The sequence below is a fragment of the Elgaria multicarinata genome, chromosome 9 (assembly GCF_023053635.1).
Source record: "Elgaria multicarinata webbii isolate HBS135686 ecotype San Diego chromosome 9, rElgMul1.1.pri, whole genome shotgun sequence".
Taxonomy (NCBI): domain Eukaryota; kingdom Metazoa; phylum Chordata; class Lepidosauria; order Squamata; family Anguidae; genus Elgaria; species Elgaria multicarinata.
Genome location: NC_086179.1, coordinates 98,768,292 through 98,795,615, shown reverse-complemented (window position 1 = coordinate 98,795,615; position 27,324 = coordinate 98,768,292). Strand labels below are relative to the sequence as shown.

General features: G+C 43.4%; 1 protein-coding gene across 1 annotated transcript in view; it reads left to right on the top strand.

Moving 5' to 3' along the window:
- NTF3 (neurotrophin 3) overlaps nucleotides 1–26,275 on the top strand; it is an 89,092-nt gene extending 62,817 nt beyond the window's left edge. The window contains exon 2 of the mRNA XM_063133418.1: nucleotides 25,142–26,275. Within this exon, the coding sequence (XP_062989488.1) occupies nucleotides 25,142–25,939 (798 nt within the window). The 3' untranslated portion in view covers nucleotides 25,940–26,275. The remainder of the gene's footprint in view (nucleotides 1–25,141) is intronic.
- Nucleotides 26,276–27,324: the final 1,049 nt, after the last annotated feature.

Genomic DNA, 27,324 nt, shown 5'->3' with positions numbered 1-27,324 from the left:
GGGAAGTGGGAATGGGTGAAGTAGTGTCCGGCGCCTACAACACCCACCCTAATGTTAGAATAGAGAAACTTGTGACAATTGTACACAAGGTTTTTTTTAAAAAATGAAATGTAATTTAATAAAATTTAATGAAAAATGAAATTTAATGAAAAATGAAATTTAATGAAACTTAAAAATGAAATTTAAACCCTGTTAACAGCAGCAGCAGCTTGCAGCGGATTGAGGATACAGTCAGAAAATAGATTTGAGGGAGGGGAGACTGTATCACACAGAGTATAGCAAAAGCTTCAAAGTACAACAAAAGCTACAAAAGTAGGAGCGGTTGAAGTTAATTTCAGATACATTGAATGTCTCACATGTTCTTTATTTCAGTGATTTTAACATTAAAATGTTATGTAGAACAGGTTTGTCTTAATTGTGTGCTGTAAAATCAGATATGTGACCAAGGCTATGTTCAGGTGGACATGCCCCCCGGGCCAGACCTGTTGGTGGGCACAGCCCCCTTGGGGGTCAGCCATGTTGTCCTCCTTTTTGGTTTCCAAAATATGGTCACCTTATTATACCCCGAAAGGTTTACTTTTTGCACTGTCTGAAAGCAGGAATTTCCTGCCCTCAGAGGAGCTCTCCTTCCTCTGTTTCCACATGAGACACTGATCTGAGCATGCCCCTTGATTGGAAGGAGGTGAGCCTTGAGCAGTGACTCATATAAAGATGCAATTGCCCTCTGCTTGTGGGCAATGCAGCATCTATGCATTGGAAATAACTGGAAGCTTCAGTCACACCTGATGAAGAGATGCAGAGGGGATCCAGCCCCCCCTCCCCCACCAGCAGAGCTTGATCAGAATGTGCCCAGAGCAGCACATCCTACAGAGACACCGGGCCTTGCTAGACCCAGCCGGATAAGCCGGCAGGGAGGCGAGACGATGGCGCGCTAACTTTACCGTGCGCCCCCCTGCCTCCTAGACGCATGATGCGTAGGGACTGCAGAAGCCGTGCAGCGTCGGCCATTCTTCTTCGTGGTCTCTGTGCATCACACTGATGGGCTCTGCGCCTGCGCGGAGTCTCATCCGGAAACTTCCATAGCCTAGAGTTTTGGCGGGAACCCGATGTGTACTGCGCATGTCCTAAGGGGTTCCCACCCAAGACCCTCAGTTCTTCATTTACCGCCATTGTGGCAACACTCACCTCCGACTTCTCCGTTCGTCGAACTACCTAGAGGTTAAAAAAAAAAAAAAAGTTTATTATTTTCTTAGTTTATTCTATTTTTACTATCGTCTTGTTATTCAATCTTTATCTTTGCGTTTTTTCTTTCCTCGGATTATTCTTTTCGCAATCTTTGATCGCTACTTTCGGCTTATGGCCGTTAAGGCCCCCTTCCGAAAGTGTGTTCGTTGTGGGGGAAAACTTCCACCCACTGACGGACATTCACTCTGTGTTTTGTGCTTAGGCGAGGGACATAAGGTGGAAACCTGCCACCACTGTATGTCCTTTACCAAACAAACACGTAAACACAGAGCAGATCGCCTCCGATCCCTACTCTGGGATAAGGCACTAAGAGCGGTTGAGACCCCATCTCATACCAGCAGACACACGCCAACACCTAACCGAACTCAGGGCACCAGCACACTGGACCTTGTTCAGATATCTCCAACAAGGTTGACTTTCACAATGCCTGAACCTCCACAACAACCCCCGGCTAAACAATGTGCCAAAAGGGTTAAAAAGACCAAGCACATTGACCCACAAAAGAAAAAGAAACGAAAAGAGCAAGCATCTCCTCGCCACTCGATACCGACGTCGGCGGCGCCCTCACCATCAGCGGAAAGGCAATCATCGGTACCGAGGAGGATGCCCACGCCTGTACCGAGACGAACACCAACCCCGGTACCAAGGAGATCACTAACTCCGCCTCATTCACCCCTGCTAGAACCGACATCAAGAATGATACCCTCGGTCTCAGACGGAGAGTTAGTGGAGCCATCACCTCCTATCACGGCAGGACAGGCTACTTTACCAGCTTCCCCTAGCCTACTACAGCCTCTGGTCCCGAGTCCATCTCAAACTCGAGCCGACCAAGCTCAACACAGAAGAGATAGATCTAGATCCCCTCACTGGGATGCATCTTCACAATATTCACGAGGAAGGAGACCAGAATACTCGGATTGGGAGTATTATCGTCCTCCTCACTACGAGTGCGATCCGTACCGATATCATGCTCCATACTGAGCCAGGTCACCTCCGCTACCGAGACACCATCGCCAACTCGATTTTCCTCGCAACCGACGTCGGTCCCCACTGACTTCAAGACACGATACTCGAGAACACACCACGCGCCAATCTCCGGTACCAACAAGGTATAGGGAGGCGCCCTCGATACCGAGCCGCCCACCATCTCCCGTAACGGATACTTACCTTTCATCATGGCGTCCACATCCTCGATCTCGTGACTCCTCAGACGACTACGAGTCCGACTCCTCCTCTTTGCAGTCCCGTGCACTATCAACACTGTCGCCGGATTCAATTGTAGGATCCCGCCGGCCTCCTTCTCTGCCTGAGGACGTAGCAAATTTCTCTGAGCACATTCTTCGAATGGCTAGAACACTGGGTTTAGAAACACAGCAACAAATAGAACGCCCAAAAGATCCCGTGTTTGATGCCGTGACCACTGAAAACCCTACACAAGTTTCGATACCGTACCTGCCTACACTGTTACAAACAGCTCAATAGGCATGGACCAATCCATCCTCGATGATCCCAGCTTCTAAATGATTAGACAACATGTACAAAGTTCAAGAAGGAGAAGTATCCTTTCTTACTAAACACCCACCCCCCAATTCCATAATAGTGGAATCATCCCAAGGCAAATCTCACCGACTTCACGCATCCCCTGTAGATAAGGAGGGAAGACGACTTGACCTTATGGGGCGCAGAGTGTACACCTCAGCATCTCTTACCATGCGAGTTGCCAACTACCAAGCGGCTATGGCCCGATATCAGCTTTTCCTGTGGGAAAAGATAGGAACAATATGCGACTACCTCCCAGACGATCGTAGAGACTTAGCTAGGATTTTTCAATCCGAAGCATCTAACATCGCAAAACAACAAATACTTTCAGCTAGACATCAAACTGATTGCGGCACTCGAACAATGATGGCCGCAATCGCTCTCAGAAGACATGCTTGGCTCCGCTCTACAGCCCTTTCACAGGAAGCAAAAACAAGAATAGAAGACCTTCCATTTGATGGCATCGGACTATTTAATGCTACAACTGACGACACCATGGATTCTGTACAAAAGGCCAGAACCAATGCTAAAAAGATGGGCTTGGTACCACTCCAACAACCCTTTAGGCAAAAACGATGGTACCGACAACAGTACCAACCTTCCAACCGTTTCCAAACAGACCGGCCCTTTTGGCGCCAACAACAACAATCTCAACCAAGACGCCCTCAATATGGATCTACAAAGTTTCCTGCCTACCGTAAGCGCCAGGAACCCACAAAGAATAAGCATCTTTGACTATCACCAAAGCATACACAACGCAAACACCATCTTCTTCGATCAGCATCTCTCCTATTTTTTCCACGCCTGGGAAAACATCATGACAGACAAGTGGGTACTTTCGATAATCCAAACGGGTTATGCAATAGAATTCAACACCTCCCCACCCTCCTCAGGACTAAAAACAACAAAGCCATCAGAAGTCCTAGAAAACGAAATAAAATCCCTCCTATCCAAGGGAGCTATTCGCCCACTACTAAAACATGAAATACTCAGCGGTTTTTACTCCCGCTACTTCACAGTACCCAAAAAAGATGGAGGACTAAGACCCATTTTAGATCTCCGAGATCTAAACCACTTCATAATAACAACAAAGTTCAGAATGGTAACCCTTTCAAATATCACCCCACTCTTAATGCAAAACGATTGGTTCGCTACGATAGACTTAAGAGACGCTTATTTTCATATTGCTATACACCAAAACAGCCAACAATACCTCCGTTTCTTAATCGGAACCCAGCCTTACCAGTTTACAGTACTCCCATTCGGATTAGCCACGGCGCCCCATGTATTTACCAAATGTATGGCAGTTGTATGCGCCCATCTGAGGACTCTTGGCATACAAGTCTATCCCTACATAGACGACTGGCTGTTCGTCGCAAGGTCCCGCCAACAGCTCCAAGATCATCTATTCATCGCTTTACAGACACTCTACAACCTCGGCCTGTGTGTAAACACCGAAAAATCAGCATTGCAACCCACACACATAATCAAGTTCATAGGAATCAACATAAATTCCATTCTGAACAGATCTTTCCTTCTTCTTCAAAGAGCAACCGTACTATCCTCTCTTGCAAGAAAAGTAAGACAACGCAACACTGTCTCCGCTCATACTATCCAAAGACTACTGGGCTATATGGCATCAACCACAGCTGTAGTTGCTCATGCCCGACTTTACATGAGAGACCTCCAAAACTGGTTCATTCGCGTTTTCAGCACTCAATCCAACAACCATCGCACAATACTCCACATACCACAAAAGGTCAAGGATTCATTACGGTGGTGGGAAAATACAAGCAACCTTACCAAAGGCATCCCGTTTCGCATACCACCCTCAACCATAACTGTGACAACAGATGCCTCACTCTCCGGCTGGGGAGTGCACTGCGGCCCACTCAAAATACAGGCTCTCTGGACAAAGACAGAAGCAGCCAACCACATCAACTATTTAGAGCTTCTCGCCATACAAAAAGACCTCCAATCCTTCACCATCGCTCTCCGACATCAACACATAACAGTGGCATCAGACAATACCACCGCAGTTTTTTATCTCAACAAACAAGGAGGAAAACACTCCAATCGCCTCGTCCACCTCACCAAAACTATATGGAAATGGTGCATATCACACCACATACACCTGACAGCAATACATGTTGCCGGTCAAGACAACACCATCGCCGACATCCTGAGCCTCACCAAACACAATACACACGAGTGGCAACTTCATCATCAAGTCATCACTCATCTTTTTACCCTTTGGGGACCTCCAACGGTAGATCTATTCGCCACCCATCTCAACACCGCATGCCCAGCTTTTTGCGGGCAACGGCCCAGACTCCCTAGGAGATGCGTTCAGCCTTCCATGGAACGGGACCCTCTTCTACCTTTTCCCTCCGTTTCCATTAATGACCAAGGTATTGGTGAAAATAGAGGAAGACAACACCAACTGTATCCTCATAGCCCCATGGTGGCCCCGCCAATCCTGGTTCACCAAGCTACTTCTCCTCTCCAACAACCAATTCTACAAACTACCTCACCTGCCAGACCTACTGTCGACCCATCAGGGCAGAGTCAGACACCCCAATGTCATAACACTACGACTAACAGCCTGGAGGATCATATCCTAGACCCCCAATCTCTGCCAGAACCGATTCGACATATCATTCTTGAATCTAGGAAACCAACAACGCGTCGATCCTACGCGTCAAAGTGGAAAAGATTCACAATCTTCGCTCAAAACACCCATTTTAATCCTTTTTCATCATCAGTACCTCAAGTACTTCAATTTCTCTACTCATTACACCAATCAGGCCTAAAACCTTTTATGCCACGACACAGGCTCTGAACACCAGACCTCACGTCTGCCACCACTTATTATGGGGCAGCACAGGCTCTGAACACCAGACCCGGCTGAGGCTACTCCCTGCTCAAGCCAAGCACCACTGCTTGATATGCCTGAGGCAAGGGATAAAGCCCACCTTCCTCCAAACTATGTGGAGAAAGGGGTTTAAAATGGAGAAGGATTTAATATATATATAATAATGCGCTGTGAGTTATATCTGTTGAGGTGAATTATTGTCAGAGTGGGTGCTGAATGTGTAAACTTAAGATGATAAATGCCAAACAGACACGTGGGATTTTCGTGGTAGTTTTTAAAATAAACAATCAAAATTTATTTTTAAAAGTTCATAAGCTTTGTTTCTAATAACAACATTTAAAAACCTTTTTGAAACCATCCATACAATCCTGTCACCCTCACATTCCGCTTTCCTTTCACTCACACAATCACTCTTGAACTTTCTTTATTATCAATATTGATTAATATACTTCCACTAGGTGCACACCACACTCTAAAGACACCACTCACTACACTGACTCTCAAATTTCCCAAAACTTAAGTACCATAAATACAGAGAGCACTACAGACTCTAAGAGTCCCTAACAAGTCTCCCTGGAAAGAACAGAACAGCATAGAACACAACAGAACAGAACAGAACAAGAACTCTCAATCCCCTCAGTCATTCCCTTATATATCACTCCTCCCCCCTCCCAAGACATTCTAACTCCGCCCACTCAGGCCAACATTCTAAAAACCACAGACTTACAAACTGCAGGCATACCTTTTGGGAATTGACTTGTGGGGTGTAACGCCACATATTCCCCCCCCCTTTTTTTAAAAAAACCCGAGTATGGGACTGGTTTAATACCTGGACCTGTACATAGGGTTTGGGGAAATAAAATGGTTAAACATTTATACATACAATTAATAGCAATCACAATATATATACACATACAAACCTTTTGGAACATCAACATTAAAAGAACCACATTTTTATTAGTCCATTTCTTTTTGGCTCCAATTTTAAAAGTCCAGGAGCATCACAATGTTCACAACAAAGTCTCACGTTATTGGTGAATTGGACGATTCTTGGTGAGACAGTCCATCTGCGATGATGTTCTCCCGACCTGCCACATGCTGGATTTTTATGTTGAAGCTCCGGATCCGCCACGACCACTGCTGCAAAAGTTGGTTGTGGCCTTCCATGGGTTGCAGCCACAACAGCACTCGACAACATGCTCGCATGATGAACCGCTGTCCCTCCACGCATGCCCCGACTCTGTCCATAGCCCAAACGATGGCCAGACACCTCTCTTGGACAGCAAAACAGCCTCTCTCTCTCTCCGCCAACCCTCTGCTGGAACAGGCTACGAGATGCTCCACACCGTCCACTGTCCGCCACAGCTCCGCTTCATCTCTGACCTCTGAAGCATCCGAGGCCAGAACAAACTTTCTTCTGACTGCCTCCAACATTGCCCTATTCACTCCATCAGCAGACGATTTAATAGGGGAATGGGCTCCAGTCTTATTTTGAACAATGCAAGGTCCTTCCCAAACAGCCTCGAACTGAGTACTCTTCTTGGGAAAGAAGACCATGACTTTAACTTCCAATCCAAAGTTCTGGTCTCTAGCCTTTCCACTACACCAAGTTTTCTGCTTGGTCTGGGCTTTAGCCAAACTCGTGTGTGCCAGTTCCACAACCTCTCTCCTGTCATTCTGAAGGCTCAGAACATAACCCACTCCGGATTCTTTCTCTCCTTCTAATTCTCTCTCCCAGCTTCCCTTCACAATGCTTTGAGGACTACATACATTCCTCCCCAGCATTAGCTCAAAGGGGTAGAATCTAGGGGAGTTCTGGGGAATGTCATTATAATCAAAAAGAAAGTAGGATAATTTGTTGTCCCAATTAAAGAAATAGTCTGCTACATAAGTCCCAATCATTGGCTCAATGGTGCCATTATATTTTTCAACTAGCCTATTTGTTTGGGGGTGGAAAGCAGTGGATGTTATATATTTGACACCGCAACACCTCCACAAACATCTCATTATATCCCAGAGGAAAGCTGAGCCTTGATTTCTCAAAATTTTATGGAGGAAACTCCAGCAACAAAAGATTTTTAATAGGGCTTCTGCCACGGACAAGACATCAACTTTTTGAAGGGCTTCAGCATTCGGGAACTTTGTGGCAAAGTCTATTATGGTCACTTGAAACTTTTTCCTTGTCTGTGTAGGTCTAGGGAAGGGTCCTACTAGGTCCAGTCTTATTTTTAAAAAGGGTTGGTTAGTAAGTGGTAAGGGATTTAGGGGAGCCTTGACTTTGTCCCTACTTTTCCCCACCCTCTGTTAACTCTCACAGGACTTGTAAAACTCTGTGCCTTCCCTAAAAATATTTGGCAAGTAATAATAAGTCATCAATCTTTTCTGGGTTTTTTCTATCTCCATGTGGCCTGCTAAAAAGGAGTCGTGAGCTAATTTCAGCAACTGGTCTCTATATGGTATTGGTACCATAAGCTGCTTTTCAGCCCCCCAACTTCCTTGTTTTTTCTTGGGCAACCACTTTTGGTATAGGAGTCCCCGATCCCAGAAAACCTGTTCTTTCTGAGTGTTATTAAAAGAGGTCTCTTGTGCCTCAGCTTTGGATCTTAAAACTTCCAAGCTGGGATCATTTCCTGTGTTTAAAACTAACATGGTATCAGTTTTTGCAACGATGTTTCCTAGCACAGCAGTTGCTTCAGCTGGGTCGCTAGGCAACTGCAGAGGCATGCCCTCAGCCTCTCCAGATTCGCTACAATTGTCTGACAAGCCCTCCACTGCTGCTTGTGAGCGTGTAACAATAAAAACTTTTCTACCTTCTAACCCCATGATATCAGTACCTAGGATTAGAGGTTCTTCTTGCCAAGAATTAACACCTAAAATACATTTCCCTGTGACTCCCCTCCATGTAACCTCCATCTCAGCTACTGGAATTTCAATTATGGGCCCTGTCACAGGTTTGATGTTAATTTTTCTGTGAGGAATAATCTCCTCACTCATTACAAGATCTGCTCTAATCAGAGATAAACAAGCTCCAGTATCTAGAACAGTTCTATGCTTCTTTCCATTTATTAAAACATTTTCCCACACTAATGTGGAACACTGGGAACTTTGGGTATGTTCAGCATCTTTATTTATATCCACTCTCTTTACTGAGGTACTTTTCTCTTCCCTCAGCCTGGGACATTGTGGTCTAATATGCCCCACCAACCCACAATGATGGCATGTGAGGTCTGTATTTCCAAACATAGGTTTGGTGGTGTTTCCCGCCTTTTCTGTTGGCATCTGATTTTTATTTACCTCAGCTTCCTTTTTACCCCCATTAGGTTTATACCCTGGTTTAATATTATTTTCTTTAGTAGACTTGCTGGTCATATGATAGCCCCGGTTTAAGGAAAATTGATCAGCCAGGGAAGCTGCATCTTGATATGTTTTTGGGTCTCTATCTCTCACCAGCAATCTTATATCTTGAGGGATTTGAAAAATTAATTGATCTTTAATCATCAGATCAACTAAATCTTGCTTGGTTTTCACCTCAGCGCAGGTGATCCATTTTTCAAAATGATCTGCTAATTTGTGTCCCAACTCCACAAAAGATTTGGATGACACAGCATTAAGGCTTCTAAATTTCTTCCGGAAATACTCAGGCCCATAGCGAAATCTTTTATAAACTGCTGTTTTAAATGAGGCGAAATCTAAAGCTTCCCCCACAGGAAAACTGTTATAAATTTCAGCCAGGTCTCCCTTGATCAAGTTAGGGATAAACTTCATATAATCTTGTGGCTTTACTTCCCACATCATGGCTGCGTTTTCAAAGGTATTGAAGAAAATTTGGGGATCTTGCCCCTCAACATAAGGGGTAAAGTCTTTAGGAGATAATTTGGGAGGTCTAGCCCCTTCCTCAATTCTCCTCTGATCTTCCCGCTCAAACCTTCTCTTTTCCAAAGCAAGACGTTCTAGCTCCAGCTCCCTATCTTTTTCTCTTAATCTTTCTTGCTGTTCCAACTCAGCTCTCTTCCATTCTCTTAATCTTATTTCTGCCTCACAATCTTTTCCCTCAGCCTTTCTTGCTGTTCCAACTCAGCTCTTTTTAACTCCCCTTGTTGTTCTAATTCTGCTCTCTTCAATTCTCTATCAGCCTCTTGCTGTTGTAATTCTCTATCTCTTTGCTTTATTCTTTCCAATTCCAGTTGTCTATTAGCTTCTTGTTGTTCTCTTTGTTGTTTTATTTTCTCCATTTCTAGCTGAATGTATTGAGACAATTCTACAGGCACTTGCCCCAGAGGATTTACCTCAGTTTCACTTGCAGCATGAACTCTGTAATATTCTATAAGAGCCCATTTCATTTCATCAACTGACTTTCCTTCAGTTGGCAAATTTAAACGTTTACATCTGTCTGACAGAGCATCTTTCTTCAACCCTAAGATCTCCATCATTATTAGACAGAGACTTAACCTTAATAAATAAAATGGTACTGGGAGTTTTCAATTGAGGTCAGGAGTGGTAAACTTGATATTTTATAATATGTATCTCACCACAGACAAAAATATCCTGTCAGAGAATTGTATCAGCGCAAACTCTGACTTAGGTAATATGTAACTTTCACAGCTAAGGACCTCCGAGGTGCTTTACAGTAACCACCCTCTGTCCTCTTCACAAATAAAATCCTTTTTGACTTCGGTCATTATAAATGAACAGAGTCTACTTCGGATCCTGACGCTGCCACCACCTTTTATGCCACGACACAGGCTCTGAACACCAGACCTCACGTCTGCCACCACTTATTATGGGGCAGCACAGGCTCTGAACACCAGACCAGGCCGAGGCTACTCCTTGCTCAAGCCAAGCACCACTGCTTGATATGCCTGAGGCAAGGGATAAAGCCCACCTTCCTCCAAACTATGTGGAGAAAGGGGTTTAAAATGGAGAAGGATTTAATATATATATAATAATGCGCTGTGAGTTATATCTGTTGAGGTGAATTATTGTCAGAGTGGGTGCTGAATGTGTAAACTTAAGATGATAAATGCCAAACAGACACGTGGGATTTTCGTGGTAGTTTTTAAAATAAACAATCAAAATTTATTTTTAAAAGTTCATAAGCTTTGTTTCTAATAACAACATTTAAAAACCTTTTTGAAACCATCCATACAATCCTGTCACCCTCACATTCGCGCTTTCCTTTCACTCACACAATCACTCTTGAACTTTCTTTATTATCAATATTGATTAATATACTTCCACTACGTGCACACCACACTCTAAAGACACCACTCACTACACTGACTCTCAAATTTCCCAAAACTTAAGTACCATAAATACAGAGAGCACTACAGACTCTAAGAGTCCCTAACAAGTCTCCCTGGAAAGAACAGAACAGAACAGCATAGAACACAACAGAACAGAACAGAACAAGAACTCACAATCCCCTCAGTCATTCCCTTATATATCACTCCTCCCCCCTCCCAAGACATTCTAACTCCGCCCACTCAGGCCAACATTCTAAAAACCACAGACTTACAAACTGCAGGCATACCTTTTGGGAATTGACTTGTGGGGTGTAACGCCACACCAACATCCATAAAAGTATACATAGCAGCCATTGCGGCATATCAAGGACATACCAATTCATGTCCGATTTCTTCACACCCTCTCGTGAAGAGTTTCCTAAAGGGTCTACGAAATACTTCAACTTTAGCACGCTCCATAGTCCCTACTTGGAGTCTTTCTGTCGTCCTACACGCGCTCACCAAACCTCCGTTCGAGCCCTTGGCGACCATTGACCTAAGACTTTGACTCTCAAGCTCACCTTTTTAATCGCCATTACTTCAGCCAGAAGGGCGGGAGAGCTTGCGGCGCTAAGAATAGATCCTCCGTACTTGGCTTTCCACAAGGACAAAGCTGTCTTACATCCTGACGTCAATTTCCTTCCAAAGGTGGTCTCCGACTTTCATCTTGGTCAGGACATCATCCTTCCCTCCTTCTTCCCAACGCCATCAACACCACTTGAACGCACTATGCACTCAATCGATGTACGTAGAGCCTTAGCCTTCTACAAAGCTAGAACAGAATCAATCAGACTTACACCCAGACTGTTTGTATCTTATGCTGGCAGGTCTAAAGGACTAGCCATCTCCGCTCAAAGACTCTCTTCTTGGGTAGTACAAACTATTAAATTAGCTTACGAGATTGAAAAGCTTCCAATTCCAGCACAAGTCCGAGCACACTCAACAAGGGCTGTAGCTATGTCCGTCGCCTTTGGGAAAGGCATTCCACTGATGACACTTTGTAGAGCGGCAACTTGGGCAAAACCCTCTACATTTATCTAACATTATCGTCTCGACGTACGTGTCAGGCAAGACTGCACATTTGGTCGAGCCGTCCTCTCTGAAATTCTACAATGACAACCCCACCCCACCTCCAAGGTAGGTTAGCTTGCTATTCGCCCATCAGTGTGATGCACAGAGACCACGAAGAAGAAAGTCAGGTTGCTTACCTGTAAGTAACTGAAGTTCTTCGAGTGGTCATCTGTGCATTCACACAACCCACCCGCCTTTCCCCTCTTGGTGTTGTGGGTATATATCCTGTAATTTTATGTATATGTAAATATGCTCTCAGTACTTCTTGGCCACAATGTCGGTCACTTAGGAACTGAGGGTCTTGGGCAGGAACCCCTTAGGACATGCGCAGTATGCATCGGGTTCCCGCCAAAACTCTAGGCTATGGAAGTTTCCGGATGAGACTCCGCGCAGGCGCAGAGCCCATCAGTGTGAACGCACAGATGATCACTCGAAGAACTTCAGTTACAGGTAAGCAACCTGACTTTTTTGTTGTTGTTGTTGTTAAAGGGGCCACGTGCGCCCCGAAGAGTCCGGAGAAGGTAGGTGGGTTTTTTTTTTAATTAAGCCCCCCATCCTTTTTTTAATTAAGCCCCCTGCCCACTCTTTCCCCGCCCTCCCTCCCCGTCCCCGTCCCCTGTGTCGCCCTCCACCATCCCTCCCCGTCCCATGTCGCCCTCCGCCATCCCCCTCTCCTGCCGGTCCAGCCTTCCCCCCCATCTCCCCCCCCCCGGGATCCCCCCGGCCTGATGGGCACAGTGCTCGTATGAGCGCTGTGCCCAGTCCGTGGCTTTTCCCAGCTACTCACGAGTAAGCGAGTAGCTGCAAAAAGCCACGGATCTTGCTAGTCGTTCTGCGTTAGAGGAGGCTTCAGCATGGCCTGACCCCGGATTCCCCTGTGCGTCATCTGGACGCACAGCAGGGAAACCGGGCCTCACAGCACGCTAAGGCCTCGTCTAGCAAGGCCCACAGCCGGCAGCCTTGGGTGCTTTTAATTCCTTAGTTCTTCTGTTCTCTCACTGTGTGCAAAGTTTGGGAATTGATAATGCAGAGAGGAGACCTGTTTTTCTACCTCTGCAGCATATGTATTTTTGCATGTGGAGGCTCTTTCTTTGGACACCGTTTCCTTTTTCAGGTTCATATCCGTTTCCCACCCAATATATGTTTGTTTAGTTTTAATAGAATGTGTATAAGCAAAGGTTTTAGATCCCCAGAGTTCAGGTTAGCTATCATTGCTTCCTAACTTTCTTCCTCCCTTTTAATATCTCAGCTCAGGATAATGATTCTCCAGATGCACCAGTTTTCAATTTTTAAGTTGACTCTCACTTTATTTTCTGCCAGAGGTTTTAACCTCTTCCAGTGTCTTAATATTGTCTCACTCCAGGCTTACTGGCCTGTACAGATGCTCATTAATCAGTGGACGACTTGCAGTTTGGACACTCTGCTACTAAAATAGTGTTTTAAAGATTTCTACGTATTTGCAATTTATGTTTGAAAATATGATGGCTTTGATTTTGAGATGGTATAAACTAGTGCTGTGATGAAAATTTCTCCCACTTTTTTCACCATTCGTATTTAATTTGATAGGAAAAATTGCTTTCAAAAAGAAATTCAGAGACGAAGAAATTTTTGGAGAAATTATAATAGATAAGGTTTGGCCTTTTTGTGCGTACCTTTCTTAAGAGGTGGCCAAAAGGTGTGTGCAAGTATCCTTTCCTTTTATGGTACGACCATCTCTCTGGTAGCCTGTAACCTCATTGGCTTCCTACACTTCACTTAAATCCCAGGAGAAGACACAAGGTAATTACTCCAACGGGACTTTTTCAGATCAGAAAGTGCAGGCAGCCTGGGAGGCTGCAGTGCATTGAAAAAATATCTAATAGACAGAAAATACAGTCAGGAGTGCTGCGCCCATCGAAGGCAGGGTGGGGGGAGCGGGGAAAGTAGTTACAATTTTTTTTAAATCCCTTACCTTTGTGCACAAGCATTCGTGCGCTCCGTCTCCTTTAAAAATAAAAAATGGCATCCGCAACGCCTCTCTTCCTGAGGTTGTCGCGCCTTACGTATAAATGGGGGCGAGATCTCGTTTTAATCCCAACGCAAGGTCTCCCCTCCTCTCCCCTGGACTTTCAGGTAGGTCTAGCTAAGGCCATAGAAACACAAGATTTCTGTGGTTCTGTGTTCTATAGGAGTTTTATAGAAGGGGCCTCATAGCACATGTGCAGACTTTCACACTATAAATCCCACCCCATCCAGTTTTTATTATCCTATACTAATCCAGCCATTTTTAAAATCTTCCACTCCTTTTCCATTTATTTTATAGTCTACATTCTTCACCCCTTTATTTTTATTTTAGAGAACAGGTCGCAGCCTTCTTCTGACTTCCCTTTAAGTACTTGAAAAATGTCAGTTTTATAGGATAGTGAATTGTGGCAAATTATTATGGAGTATTTTAACCATTGTAGACAATTTCACCTTAAAGAATTAAAGATTGTCAGCTGACATATTTAATAGGTCTCCTTTGACCTTATATTTTACATACTTTCAAAAGGATATTGTTTGTATAATTCAATGATAAAAAAAACCTACTGATAGATTTTCCTGTACTAGCAGTTCAAGATCATCTTGCTTCTTTCCCATATCCTGCATTTGTGTATAGCCATCAAAAGCCATCGATATTGTGCTCCAAAGTCTCTCCTGCTGTTTTATTTTGGGGTTTGCCAGGCACCGTTTCTCTCCTGTAGCTCTCAAGCCCCTATGTTGAAATTGTTTATTTGTTGTTTCAACCATCATGGTCATATCAACTTTACAAATGCACAGATCAGCACACAAAAACTTTACAATACAAAGAAGTAAAATACAAAAAGATACTAAAAAAGGTTTTCATTAAAAGGTGAAATACTACTTTTAGTATTACCTTTGCATTTACCTTTGGGCTTTTGTTCTCTTCCCTTGTAAGCATTAGTTTAAAGCCCCCTTGATCAGGTGCATCATGTTTGCTTCTGGCAAACAGATTTTTCCCAGCCTTCATGAGGCACAGCCCATCTCTTACTAGTAATCCTTTGTTTAGGAAACTTAGAATTTAGTCCCAGCAATGAACCCCTCTTGTTGACACTAAGGAAGTATGAAATTCATTTCAGTTCATTTTTTAAAATCAGGATTTACCCAGTTCAAACCTCCCGAACTAAGCACGAACTCAAATGCAAATTGCACTTGAACTCTGTATGCTTCCGACCTTGCAGTGTGATTTGCAGGGGGGTGGGGAGGAGAATGCATTGAACAGCATGTATACACTCAGAAAATGTGCATGAAAGTGTGTACTTTTGAAAAATGCACATACTCGTGTTTTAATCAACGGGAGAAGAATGCATACATTTCAACAATGTGCACAGTTGATGCATTCACTTGGGAAAATATTCACAAAAATATACACCAGTTTTCATGTGGAAAAGAAATAAAACGATTGCAATCTGATATGGATACAAGGCGGTTGGACCTTTGAGGTGGACTTTAGAGATCTTTGCTGAGCTCAAGTTGTACTTGTATGCATAACCCTAGTTGACACCATCTACGTAGCCAGTCACTCAATTGAAGTAGTCTCTCTCATTGCAGCCCTTTACCTTTTCCAGGAAGAATGGACGAGATCAGCACCTAAACCCCCAAATCCTTCCACAGAGCCTCAGAGAAACGCTCCCTTCCATGCAGTTTCTTTCCCCTTACAGATCTGATCTTATTCCTGCCAGACTCCCCTTTGTGTAGCGCCTGCTGTGTGCTGTGCAAGAAGTCTTCATCTTGAAGTGTGCAGAAACTCTCTCATCCAGTATTCGTACCTTCTCTTCTAACAGAAACATCAGTTTACATTTGCTGCTGATATACTCCATGATGCTTAAAGGCAAGAAAATAAATGGTACTTACGTTGCAGGTCACCACCACCAAACCATCACTTTCCACCTTCTTGCCTCCTGCTGATGTCATTACCTCTGCTTCTACTGCTGGAGTGGCCTTTGCCTTTTTCTCCGGTCACTTGCTGCTTGTGTTGCTGGATCTCCTCTGTCGTGCTGCTGTTTAGGTGATGATTTGGCACCTCTCGCTGTAATCTCTGACATCTTCAGTGGAAGGTTCTGGGGAAATGCAAATGAATTGTGTCCATCGCTTCTAACATCTGGCAGGAGGACTTCATACAATCACTCTGTGTGTATGCAGCTGAATTAGTACTGGCAGGGATGCTCTGAGTTTGTAGTCTGAGTGATTTCAGGTGATGGTGGACAACATGTGGCTCATATCTTCAAGACAGCTCAGGTTTTTTTTTATCCCTAAACCAAATGACTTGGCAAATAAATATTGAATTGACATGTTCTCAAGCCCCAAATACCCTTAGAAAATATAGTCATTTAATTTTGAAATGGTTTTATTGATGAGCAGGCTCCACTCTCTAGAGTTAGCACAGATGTTGGGGAGGGGGGAATTGAAGGGAGGAATTCCTCACATTTATCAAATATATAAAAGTGCATCTAGAGGCCTTCAAGAGGCAGCTGGACAACCATCTGTCAGGGATGCTTTAGGGTGGATTCCTGCATTGAGCAGGGGGTTGGACTCGATGGCCTTGTAGGCCCCTTCCAACTCTGCTATTCTATGATTCTTTATCGTGTTTTTTATTTCTGCCCTTTAAGCTGTGAGCAAGATGTAGAGTTGCCACTGAAAACTGCAAGCCTATGTCATTTTCCATCTCTGTAACGTGTAGTTTCAGAAACATGATATAATATCACATTATGCATTTCCCCACTACCACTCTACATTATTGTCACGTCATGCCTTTCCTTAACTACATGTTATTTAGAGAGGGGGAGCTCACCACAAGTGACCTAGAAACTACTTCTCATTGACATGGTAAATCTGTGTCTGGGCTGTGCCACTGCAATAATGCAGGTTGATGGTTTACAACAATGAATGCTCTTCCATACAAAACATCCTTGTATGTACAAAACTAAGACCACAGCTAGACCTAAGGTTTATCCTGGGATCATCCAGGGTTCGCTCCTGCCTGAGCAGTGGATCCCCTGTGTGTCACCTAGATTAACAGGTTTCACCCCTGGACGATCCAGGGATAAACTTTAGGTCTAGCTATGGCCATAATGTCAAGGAGAAGACTTAGGATGAACATGATGATGTTCTTAATCTGATGAAGGGTTTTGTTTTTTGTTTTTTTATATGGAAGAATGCTCAATCATGTGCCTCACCATGGCCTGCAGTCTGAAATGATGCAGCCCAGGAACCACTGAAAAGCCTAATTCTGGCCTATTTAATATTATAGGCACCATATAGAGCAAAAATGTGAGTATTGTTATGAACATCATTGATAAATTGCAAATTAGGCCAAGTTTTATATTTTGCTTTCACTCTTAGACTTGCGTGTTTCTATCAAGCTTAGCTGAGGTTATGCTAGATATGGTGGGGAGGGGGCCTTGCTGTAACTGCCTGCTATAAGGCTTGATGTCTCTAGTCAGAAGACCCTGAGTGACCTCCAACTGTAGTGATGTCAACAGGACTCAAATCCCCAATCCAAAATAAAAGAGAATTAACTTTGCTTCAGGTGTTAGAAGCTGCTGATGTTCCAAGTTGTGAGCTAAGCACTTTGGGGGGAACTGTATGAGCGAGTGTTCAGCTGGAAATATAATCAAGTCTTTGTGATGGGCCCAAACAATGGGTTCAAGCAAACCAAGAAGCACCTGAAAAACATCCCCCTTTCTCCACTCTCAATCAAAAGGCTGTATCATACAGTGTGTAATAATAAACCTGGGTTGCTACTGAGTGTATACATGGCTCCTTGGAGAGTTTGCCTGTATGATACACATATGTTTGGCCTATACAGCCTTCATCTTGTGGAATGTACACTGTAAAACGTTCAATATTAAAATATAAAGGGCTGGATCCATACTAAGTTAGTCCCATTGAGATCAGTGGGTCAGATTAGTCATTCCAGCAGAGCTGGCGGCAGGGCCTCACAATAGGGAGATTCAGGCGAACCCCCCTCACTAGTTTAAACCACGTGTGAGCAGGTTGTGTGTCCACATGGACGAGCTCCGTCCCTCAGCTGTTGGTTCAACGTATAAAGCCAGGGCCGGCAACTGGTGTCCTTGCAGATGTTTTGGCTCACAACTCACATCAGCCCTAGCCGGCAAAGCCAATGGTGAGGAATGATCGAAGTTATAAGCCAAAACATCTAGAGGGCCACGAGTTGCCCACTTCTGGTTTAAAGAAACCCTAATCATGTACCAACATACACACAGGAGCACCTCCACCCGAAATTTTTATTGGCCCAGGTTTCCCCTGCTTCACCTATATGCTGAATGCACAGCTGGTGGGATGTGTGGCATGTTGGTCAGGGGAAGGAAGTCTCGCCTCAGCCCTTAGATCCCTTCATGCACTAAGTTAACACAAGAGGAGGATCATGGATACCCCCTTGTCTCACCTCTCCAGCCGTGGCACAGAATAGCTGCTAGTGGAGATGGTTCCAGGCCAGGAGGAGTCAAATGTCAGTTGGTCTCAGCTGACCTGATTGTTTCTCAATCTGACCTCATTTATAGCTGCTATGAGCATTACTATTAGCATTAGGATTACTAAACATACTTTGGTTAACCTCTCTCTCTCTCAGGCTAGGCAAATTATTATTTGCCACAAACATTTTTGCTGCTACTAGGTGTAAAGTTAAATACCTTTGGCCAACACATTAAAAATCTAATATTGAATCAGAATCAGAACTAAATAGAAATGGCGACCCCACTTGCATGGCCTTTCACAGGCCACAGAATGTAGCTTGATTCTGAGCAGCATTTTGAAGAAATATTTCCCCAATGATGCTACATCACAGTGCCATGTTGTTCTGGGGCATTTGGAGAAACTTCAACCAGAAAGGAGTCCAGAAGAGCATCAGTTAGTGTTGCTTCACTACCTCAAAAAGGCAATAGAGTGAATACAGTTTTTGCCCCTCTTTCACTTGAAACCCCCACCCCCATTGCTAGTGGTCCACCAGTACACCATGATCTATCTTGTTCTTCCCTGGTCTAAACCACACCTCACATTCTGAAAACAGTGGACATTGATAACTGGAAGTTAAAGTGCCTTGGTCCTAGGTAGCCCTTGATACTTCTGGAAGTTTTTGGCCTGATTCACATGGTTGGCCCAGTCCCCCTGGGGAAGTGGGATCACTGCTGGCTGTCCTCACATCCTTATCAGGAATGATGCAGAGTCACCAATTTATAGATTGACACCTCTGGATGGGAGCTATACATGCAGCCCCTGCCATTGGCAAGATGACAGCAGCTTTTTTCAAGCTGCAATCACGCAAATGTGTGTAGGAACCAAATAATAATAATAATAATAATAATAATAATAATAATAATAATAATAATAATAATAATAACCCGCCTCTCCCTCTGGATTGACGCAGGGTACAACACAAATGTAAATGCCATAAAATACATATAATTGATTAAAACATTTAAAACTAATACATTATTAAAAGCAGCACAGTAGTAAAAGGCATCTTAAAATTCAACTGGGTAGGCCTGCCGGAAGAGATCAGTCTTGATAGCTTTCTTAAAATCTGGAAGACTGTTAAATTGATGAATCTCTCCCAGCAGGTCATTCCATAATCTGGGAGCAGCAGAAGAAAAGGTCCTCTGAGTAATAGTTGTCAGCCTTGTTTTTGTTGACTGAAGTAAATTCTTCCCAGAGGACCTGAGTGTGTGGGACGGATTGTACGGGAGAAGGCGATCCTGCAGGTAGCCTGGACCCAAACCATGTAGGGCTTTAAAGGTGATAACCAACACTTTATACTTTGCCCAGAAACTAGTTGGCAGCCAGTGAAGAGATTTTAAAACTGGTGTAATGTGGTCACCCCTAGGTGTACCGGTGACCAGCCTGGCTGCCATATTTTGAACTAGTTGAAGTTTCCAGACTAGGCAGATTTTCTTATTATTGTTATTATGCAGGTTATTTTATTTATATTTGTAAAAGAATCCATTTTCCGTTATTGCATGTTGCTGTATATGAAGCTATGCAAAGCTTGAAGTATGGACTAGAAATGCTAACTCTCACTCCCCATTACTAAAGTGGGCATTGTCTGACTATGCAAAAGGAGAGGAACAGAATGAGTTTCTGCATGCTTTGGGGACCTTGGAGGTATGCAAAGCAATCTTGGAATTTTGAAATTATCCCAACTCCCCCCCAAAACCAGATAAGCCATTCATGCCTTGGTTACATTGGCAACACAGGGTAGTATTCAGTAGGAGCTGTGCGCATGAGCCTGTCCCCAGCCCCCTCACACCCAGCTCTGTGCATGGCTGCAATGTAGCACCTCTGGGGGCATGCCCCACAAAAGCACTGGTTTTTGGAAGGGGCAGGTCACAGCCACATGTGGATCTGGGCTGGCTATATCAGGGCTGCGTGTGGACCTGGGCTGGCGGGGCAGGGCATGAGCAAACTGGGGCCTGGCGGGGCTGGCTGCGCACACATGGCCCCACGTTGGGTACTACCTATAGAGCGTGAGTTCTCAACCGGAAGTTAGCAGGGCCAGCCCTGCCGTGCGTGAATTGATCTACTTCAGGAGGCACCGTGGGGGGTGGGAACAGATTATGGCAGGAATTATTTTTGAATGGAGCAGTAAGACTTTTTAAGGTGTTGGGGTGGGCAAAGGCTCCCATTTGGGATCTGCTTCAGGAATCAAAATGTTGTCTTTGGTCGACACTGGGAGTTAGCTGAAGGTCACTTCACCTTGACCTTAAAAGGGTGTGTTGCAGTTTTCTTTGACTGCAGTCCTGCACAGTTCCTTTAAACTGTGATCAAGTAAACCCTCCCCCCACAGTTTAAAAAAAAACTGAGGGAAGAAATGGCCTTGGGGAGGCCAATGCAGAACAAGCACCCACCATGGCTTCAAGTGGAAAAGAGGAATAAGGAACACCTCTTTTCCTTTCACCCACGAAGCAGTCTTGACTGCTGACCTCTGTCACCCCTCTGCTCTTGAGACAAGTAACTGCTTCTCACTCTACCTGACTAGCGGTTTTCCTAAACTTGAATGGGTTCATCTGAGATTCAGCAGAGCAAGAGAGAATACAACAGCTTTAAAGGGCAGACCCTACTCAGTGATAGATCTGAAAATCTTTACCCAGTGTTTTGGCCTTCAAGAGTTTATTTATTTATTTATTTATTTATTACATTTTTATACCGCCCAATAGCCGAAGCTCTCTGAGCGGTTCACAAAAATTAAAACCATAATAAAACAACCAACAGGTTAAAAGCACAAATACAAAATACAGTATAAAAAGCACAACCAGGATAAAACCACACAGCAAAATTGATATAAAATTAAAATACAGAGTTAGAACAGTAAAATTTAAATTTAAGTTAAAATTAAGTGTTAAAATACTGAGAGAATAAAAAGGTCTTCAGCTGGCAATGAAAGGAGCACAGTGTAGGCGCCAGGCAGAACTCTCTGGGGAGCTCATTCCACAGCCGGGGTGCCACAGTGGAGAAAGCCCTCCTCCTAGTAGCCACCTGCCTCACTTCCTTTGGCAGGGGCTCATGGAGGGCCCCTGTAGATGATCTTAAGGTCCGGGCAGGTACATATGGGAGAAGGCGTTCCTTCAAATAACCTGGCCCCAAACCGTTTAGGGCTTTAAATGTCAATACCAGCACTTTGAATCGGGCCCGGACCTGGACTGGCAGCCAATGAAGTTGTAAAAGGACTGGTGTGATGTGATCTTGCCGGCCAGTCCCTGTTAGTAAACGGGCTGCTCTGTTTTGTACCAGCTGAAGCTTCCTGACCATTTTCAAAGGCAGCCCCATGTATAATGCATTGCAGTAATCCAAACGAGAGGTTATCAGAGCATGGATAACTGTAGCTAGGCTATCTCTGTCCAGATAAGGGCGTAGTTGGTATATCAACCTAAGCTGATAAAAGGTGCTCTTTGCCACTGAGTTCACCTGTGCCTCAGATGAAACTCAGGGCCTTGCTAGACCTGCCGGATAAGCCGGCAGGGAGGCGGGGCGACGGCGCGCTACCTCTAGCACGCGACGGCGCCACCTCCTAGACGGCCGATGCGGAGGGGCTGCGGAAGCCCTGTAGCGTCGACCATTTTTGTTTTTAATTTAAAGGGGCCATGTGCGCCCCGAAGCCGCCGGACAAGGTAAGTGCCTTTTTTTTTAATTAAGCCCCCCCCACTCCTGATCCCCCCCTGCCATCCCTGATGCTTCTCTGCCCACTCTTTCCCCGCCCGCCCTCCCTGTCCCCAATGCCATCCCGGTGCCCGGTCTTCTCCCCCCCCTCTCCTGCCGGGTCCGGCCTCCCCCCCCGGATCCCCCACCCGGCCCAATGGGCACAGCGCTCGTATAATATATTGACCAAAATATAGAATCAGTGTCATTTTTTCACAAGTCTATCTTCTTATTTGCATTGAATTTTTCACCTATCCAGTTTTCGGCAGCACAACCAGTTTTTAAGGTCCGGGTTTCTTCCCCCAGACTTTTGACCCCATTGTCAACACTAGTTGACTTTTCTCTATGTTGCCAAGGATGGCCATGTAAAAACTGGCCCCTGCTCTTGGGCTACGGAGCACAGCTTTGATTAGTTATTTGCACTCAACAACATGCACTTACTTGTAGACTGCAAAAATTTGTAAGATTTGAACAGAGGCTCCAGACAACGGATGAGGTGGCAAAACTGTTCTTGGAATGAACTATTATATAGACTGCAGATGGAGGATTGCATGGTTGAATACTTTACCATGGAAAAAAGGAAATTCCTCCACATAAAAAAACAGACTGCAATTTTGCTTTTCTATGTGCTGTGAGTTTATTTTTAATGAAGGAGCATCAATTTTCTCTACCTGAGGTTTGAAGAGATATAGTCCAAGAGTAGTTTTATTACTATCAACCACTTGTATGATCTAAGCCAAAACTTAATAGTTAAACCAACCTGTCTAGAATTCTGACACTGATTTTGATATCTGATAGTCATGTGCTTTCTACTATAACTGTTCTTCTAAATCAATTTCAGAACAAAAGAATGTTTAGTAAAGTGCAGCAGCTAGTATTATTTTCGTTGTACAATCGGCATCAGTCATGCTGGCAGCTCTGTTCTTAAACACTGTTCCCTCCCCACTTGAGAGAGCTAGGTTACCATTTTGCAAGCAGCTTAGTCTAACATGATTGCTGCTTCTTTAGTTCCAGTGACCTACTGTTAGAAATTCCTGTGTTTTCTCCACAGACATTTGTTTTCACAGAACAGCAAGATCTATTGAGACAAATTAAATACATTTTCTTAAATTGTCATTTCATTGCAAGGAAAATGTGTCGACTTAGGTGAGCTCATTTCAAAACAAAATATGAACATAGAGAAAACACATTTCTTGACCATAAAAGGGCAGCTTGCACGTTGACAGAGAGTGTTTTTTCTATGCAGTTACAGAGTTATGCAAAGCTAGGTTTCCTCTTTCAAAGGTGATTAGCTAACACATTTACTGTGGTATAAACTTTTGTGAGCTAGAGTCCACTCCATCAGAAGTCAGTAAATATGTTGGAATTAATCATGGTGATGATGCCACCAAAGCATCAATCCTGTGTCTCCTTTCCAAAATAAAATATAGAGCAAGGGTGGGCTAACATCAATCTTACACAATCTACTTTTTCCCATTTTTGCTAGAATGTCCATGGTCCACCAATGTATTTCAAATTTATAGCACAAGAATGTATACTGGAGGGGTTGGATCTAGACTGTGTTAGTTATACTTTAGTCACATTGAAATCAATGGGACAAATGACTCACGACTAATTTAAGTTCCGTTGAATTCAACAGGAATAACTAACATAGTCTGAATCCAGTCCAGGATCTCTCAACTGTTAAGGCATAATTAATCCGTGGTAAAGGGGTCTTGAGTATGTACTTCTGCTTAGTTCATCAAAACTGCCTTGGTGGCTCACACCAAAGCCTACCTAGTCACGACATTCTTCATGAGAATGAAGACCGCCCGTAGAGTTTCAGTTATGGGGTGGTAAATAAATGCAATAAATAAATAAATATGCCCGCAATGGACTTATACTGTGGCTTTTCTTCTGCCCACTCGTGTTCTGGGAATGCTTGATGTGGCAGGGTTTTTCCCCCCGCTCTGCTTCATTGGCTACTGCTTGTAGGGGAGTGAGACTCACAGTCTGACATCATGTTAGATATTGATTATCCCTAGATGTTATAGGGAGAATTGAAGTGATGATGTAAGACTGTTGTTTTCAGTGGTAGTTATGTGTCTGTTCTAATATCTAGTTTCAGCCATAGACTTGCTAATACATGCACACACTTTTCCATTTTTGCAACTTCCAGAACACATACATGGGTTCAGTTTTGCCATGCAAAACTTCAACTGATATCAGTAGAACTTCTGTGTGAATAATCTAATGGAGGACTGCAAAAGTTCCTGATGTTAATACATAGATCAGATATTTATCCTCTTCCTTTTTTAGCACAGCAGCAAGCAACATTATCACCTCTCTGAGGATACACTACCAACCACATCTGAGATGAGTTTCAAAAACAGTACTTGCCATAGTACAATGCTGGGACACATGCTTCACCTGGAGAAGGCCCCAGGTACAATCTCTGGCATCTCCAGTTAAAGGTTTTTCAGATGGTGGAGTTGACCAAGGTGTCTGCATTTGACTCTGGAGAGTAAACAATTATATAGTCTACGTCAATCAATGAACTTATTAAGCATGACAGTATCCTATGCCATAGCTCAGTGGTAGAGCACACACTTTTCATGTAGAAGGATTCATGTTCAGGTCCTGGCTACAGGCATCTGAAGTAGCAGTGCTGGAAAAGACACCTGACCTGCGACTGGGAGACTCACTGCCAGTCAGAGCAGACAGTATTTAGCTTGATGGGCCAATAGACTTAACTCAGTATAAAGCAGCTTCATTTGACTATATAAACTTGAAAAATCCATTGCCTGGGTCCCAGCCTGTGGTTTCTGCGATTTAACCTATGCATAGTCAGAATCTGCATTTGCAAAATATTTAAAAGAAAAAAAGCCAAGACAAGCCAATTGATTCTACTTGTAAGCTCATTCAATTGACACTAAGTTGATTCTTAATTCTTTTTCAGATCTTACACGTGAACAAGGTGATGTCCATCTTGTTTTATGTGGTATTTCTTGCTTATCTCCGTGGCATCCAGTCTACCAACATGGATCAAGGGAGTTTACCGGAAGGTTCGATAAATTCTCTCATTATCAAACTTATTCAAGCAGACATTTTGAAAAATAAGGACTCCAAACAGGTGATAGGTATTAAGGAAAGTGTTCAAGACCCATTGAAGAAAACAGACTCTGTTGAGCCAAGCATAGATGACCACGAAAATGTGAAATTGGGTTTCCCACCAGTTATTTCAATGGATACAGAACTATTGAGGCAACAGAGACGCTACAGCTCCCCCAGGGTTCTCTTTAGTGACAATACCCCATTGGAACCCCCACCGTTATATCTTATGGAGGATTACATTGGTAGTTCTGTGGTGGTGAACCGAACGTCTCGGCGGAAGAGGTTTGCTGAAAACAAGAGTCACCGTGGGGAGTATTCAGTGTGTGACAGTGAAAGTCGATGGGTCACAGACAAATCTTCAGCTATTGACATTAGAGGACACCAAGTAACTGTACTAGGAGAAATCAAAATGGGCCCTTCCCCCGTCAAACAATATTTTTATGAAACAAGGTGTAAACAAGCCAAACCTGCCAAAAGTGGTTGTCGTGGTATAGATGATAAGCACTGGAATTCCCAGTGCAAAACATCACAAACATTTGTACGAGCATTGACTTCAGAAAATAATAAATTTGTAGCCTGGCGATGGATAAGAATAGACACCTCTTGCGTGTGCGCATTGTCCAGGAAAATCGGACGATCATAGGTCTGAGTCTCTCTGCCATATAAATTATTATGTCTAAATTATATGATATGCATGTAGCATAAAATGATTCTATTGTTTTATATATTATAAGTTGTCATTATTTATTAAATTCCAGCAAACTACAAGATATATAGATATAGATATATATAAGCTTTCTCTCTCAAGAAATAACAGGAAAGTATGGATGGCTACCATGGGCAGAGCCGTTTTATGACTGCTTGTGACTTCCGTTCCTCCCCAGCTTTCCATAAACTGCCTGTAAAATCTTTGTGTAACATCAATATTTTTCATTCAGTATTGTCAATCCACTGACCACTGAGTAAATCTGTTAAAAGAAATTGGTTCAAGTTCCTCAGATTTCTGTACATGCTTTTCTATCAGTTTGTGTGTGTATGTGTATATACACATATACTCATGCATACACACATGTGTGTGCATTTAATTTTAAATCCTTTATCCCAGAATGAAAAGCCTACAGCTAATGTGAACATTCCATCAACTGACTAGTAATAAAATAAAATTCTGCATGTTGTGCCAGCTTTACCATTAGAGTTACAGTTTTTCCCCTGTCTTACAGTTCCAGAACCACTGCTAATAAGCCTGCAATTTAAGTTTAGGCTTTCCCCCCCATTTTGGGGGGCGGGGGAAATACATTTGTTTTGCAACTGTTTTTAATGCTGCCAATTCGTTTTTAGAAGACTAGGAAAAAATCTAAAATATTTGTAATAGAATCTTGCCAAAGCCAAGAAGCGATCATTAATATAATATATAAAAGATGGACTTCCTTAAAATAAGCACTTTTTATTGTGTGCAGCCTTCTCCATTTTCCAATAATATATTTTATTCCTGATCTATAATTGCATTGATTTCTTTCTACTTACAGTAGGGTGTGTGTGTCTTATTCAGATTTTAATTGTTCCAGAATTGAAGTACAAAAGAGTATGCATTCCTGGAACAGACACAAAATCCATATCAGTTCAAGGCATTTAAACACTTTTGAACAACTTGGGGAAAGACATTTAGAATATTGATCAAAATCCATTTTGTGTTGACTGTTGTATTAGAATATTACAACAATAATTGCAGTATATAATGCAATTAGCTGAAATAGCTCCAATCCATCTTTTGTTGTGCACAACTAATCCTATGCAGCAGCTATTATTGAATCCAAATGCATATCTGCATCCACTGTGCAGGATCAAGACTGCTTCTGTTTGTAGATCTCCCTTGTCAATTTTGATGGAAGATGTGCACTTACACACACACACACACACACACACACACACACACATTCCCCTTTCAACTTCCTCTTGAACCCTTTACCACTTCTGAGGACCACACAACCACCTTGCAGATTTATTAGGAAAGGCAAAGATCCAAAGAAC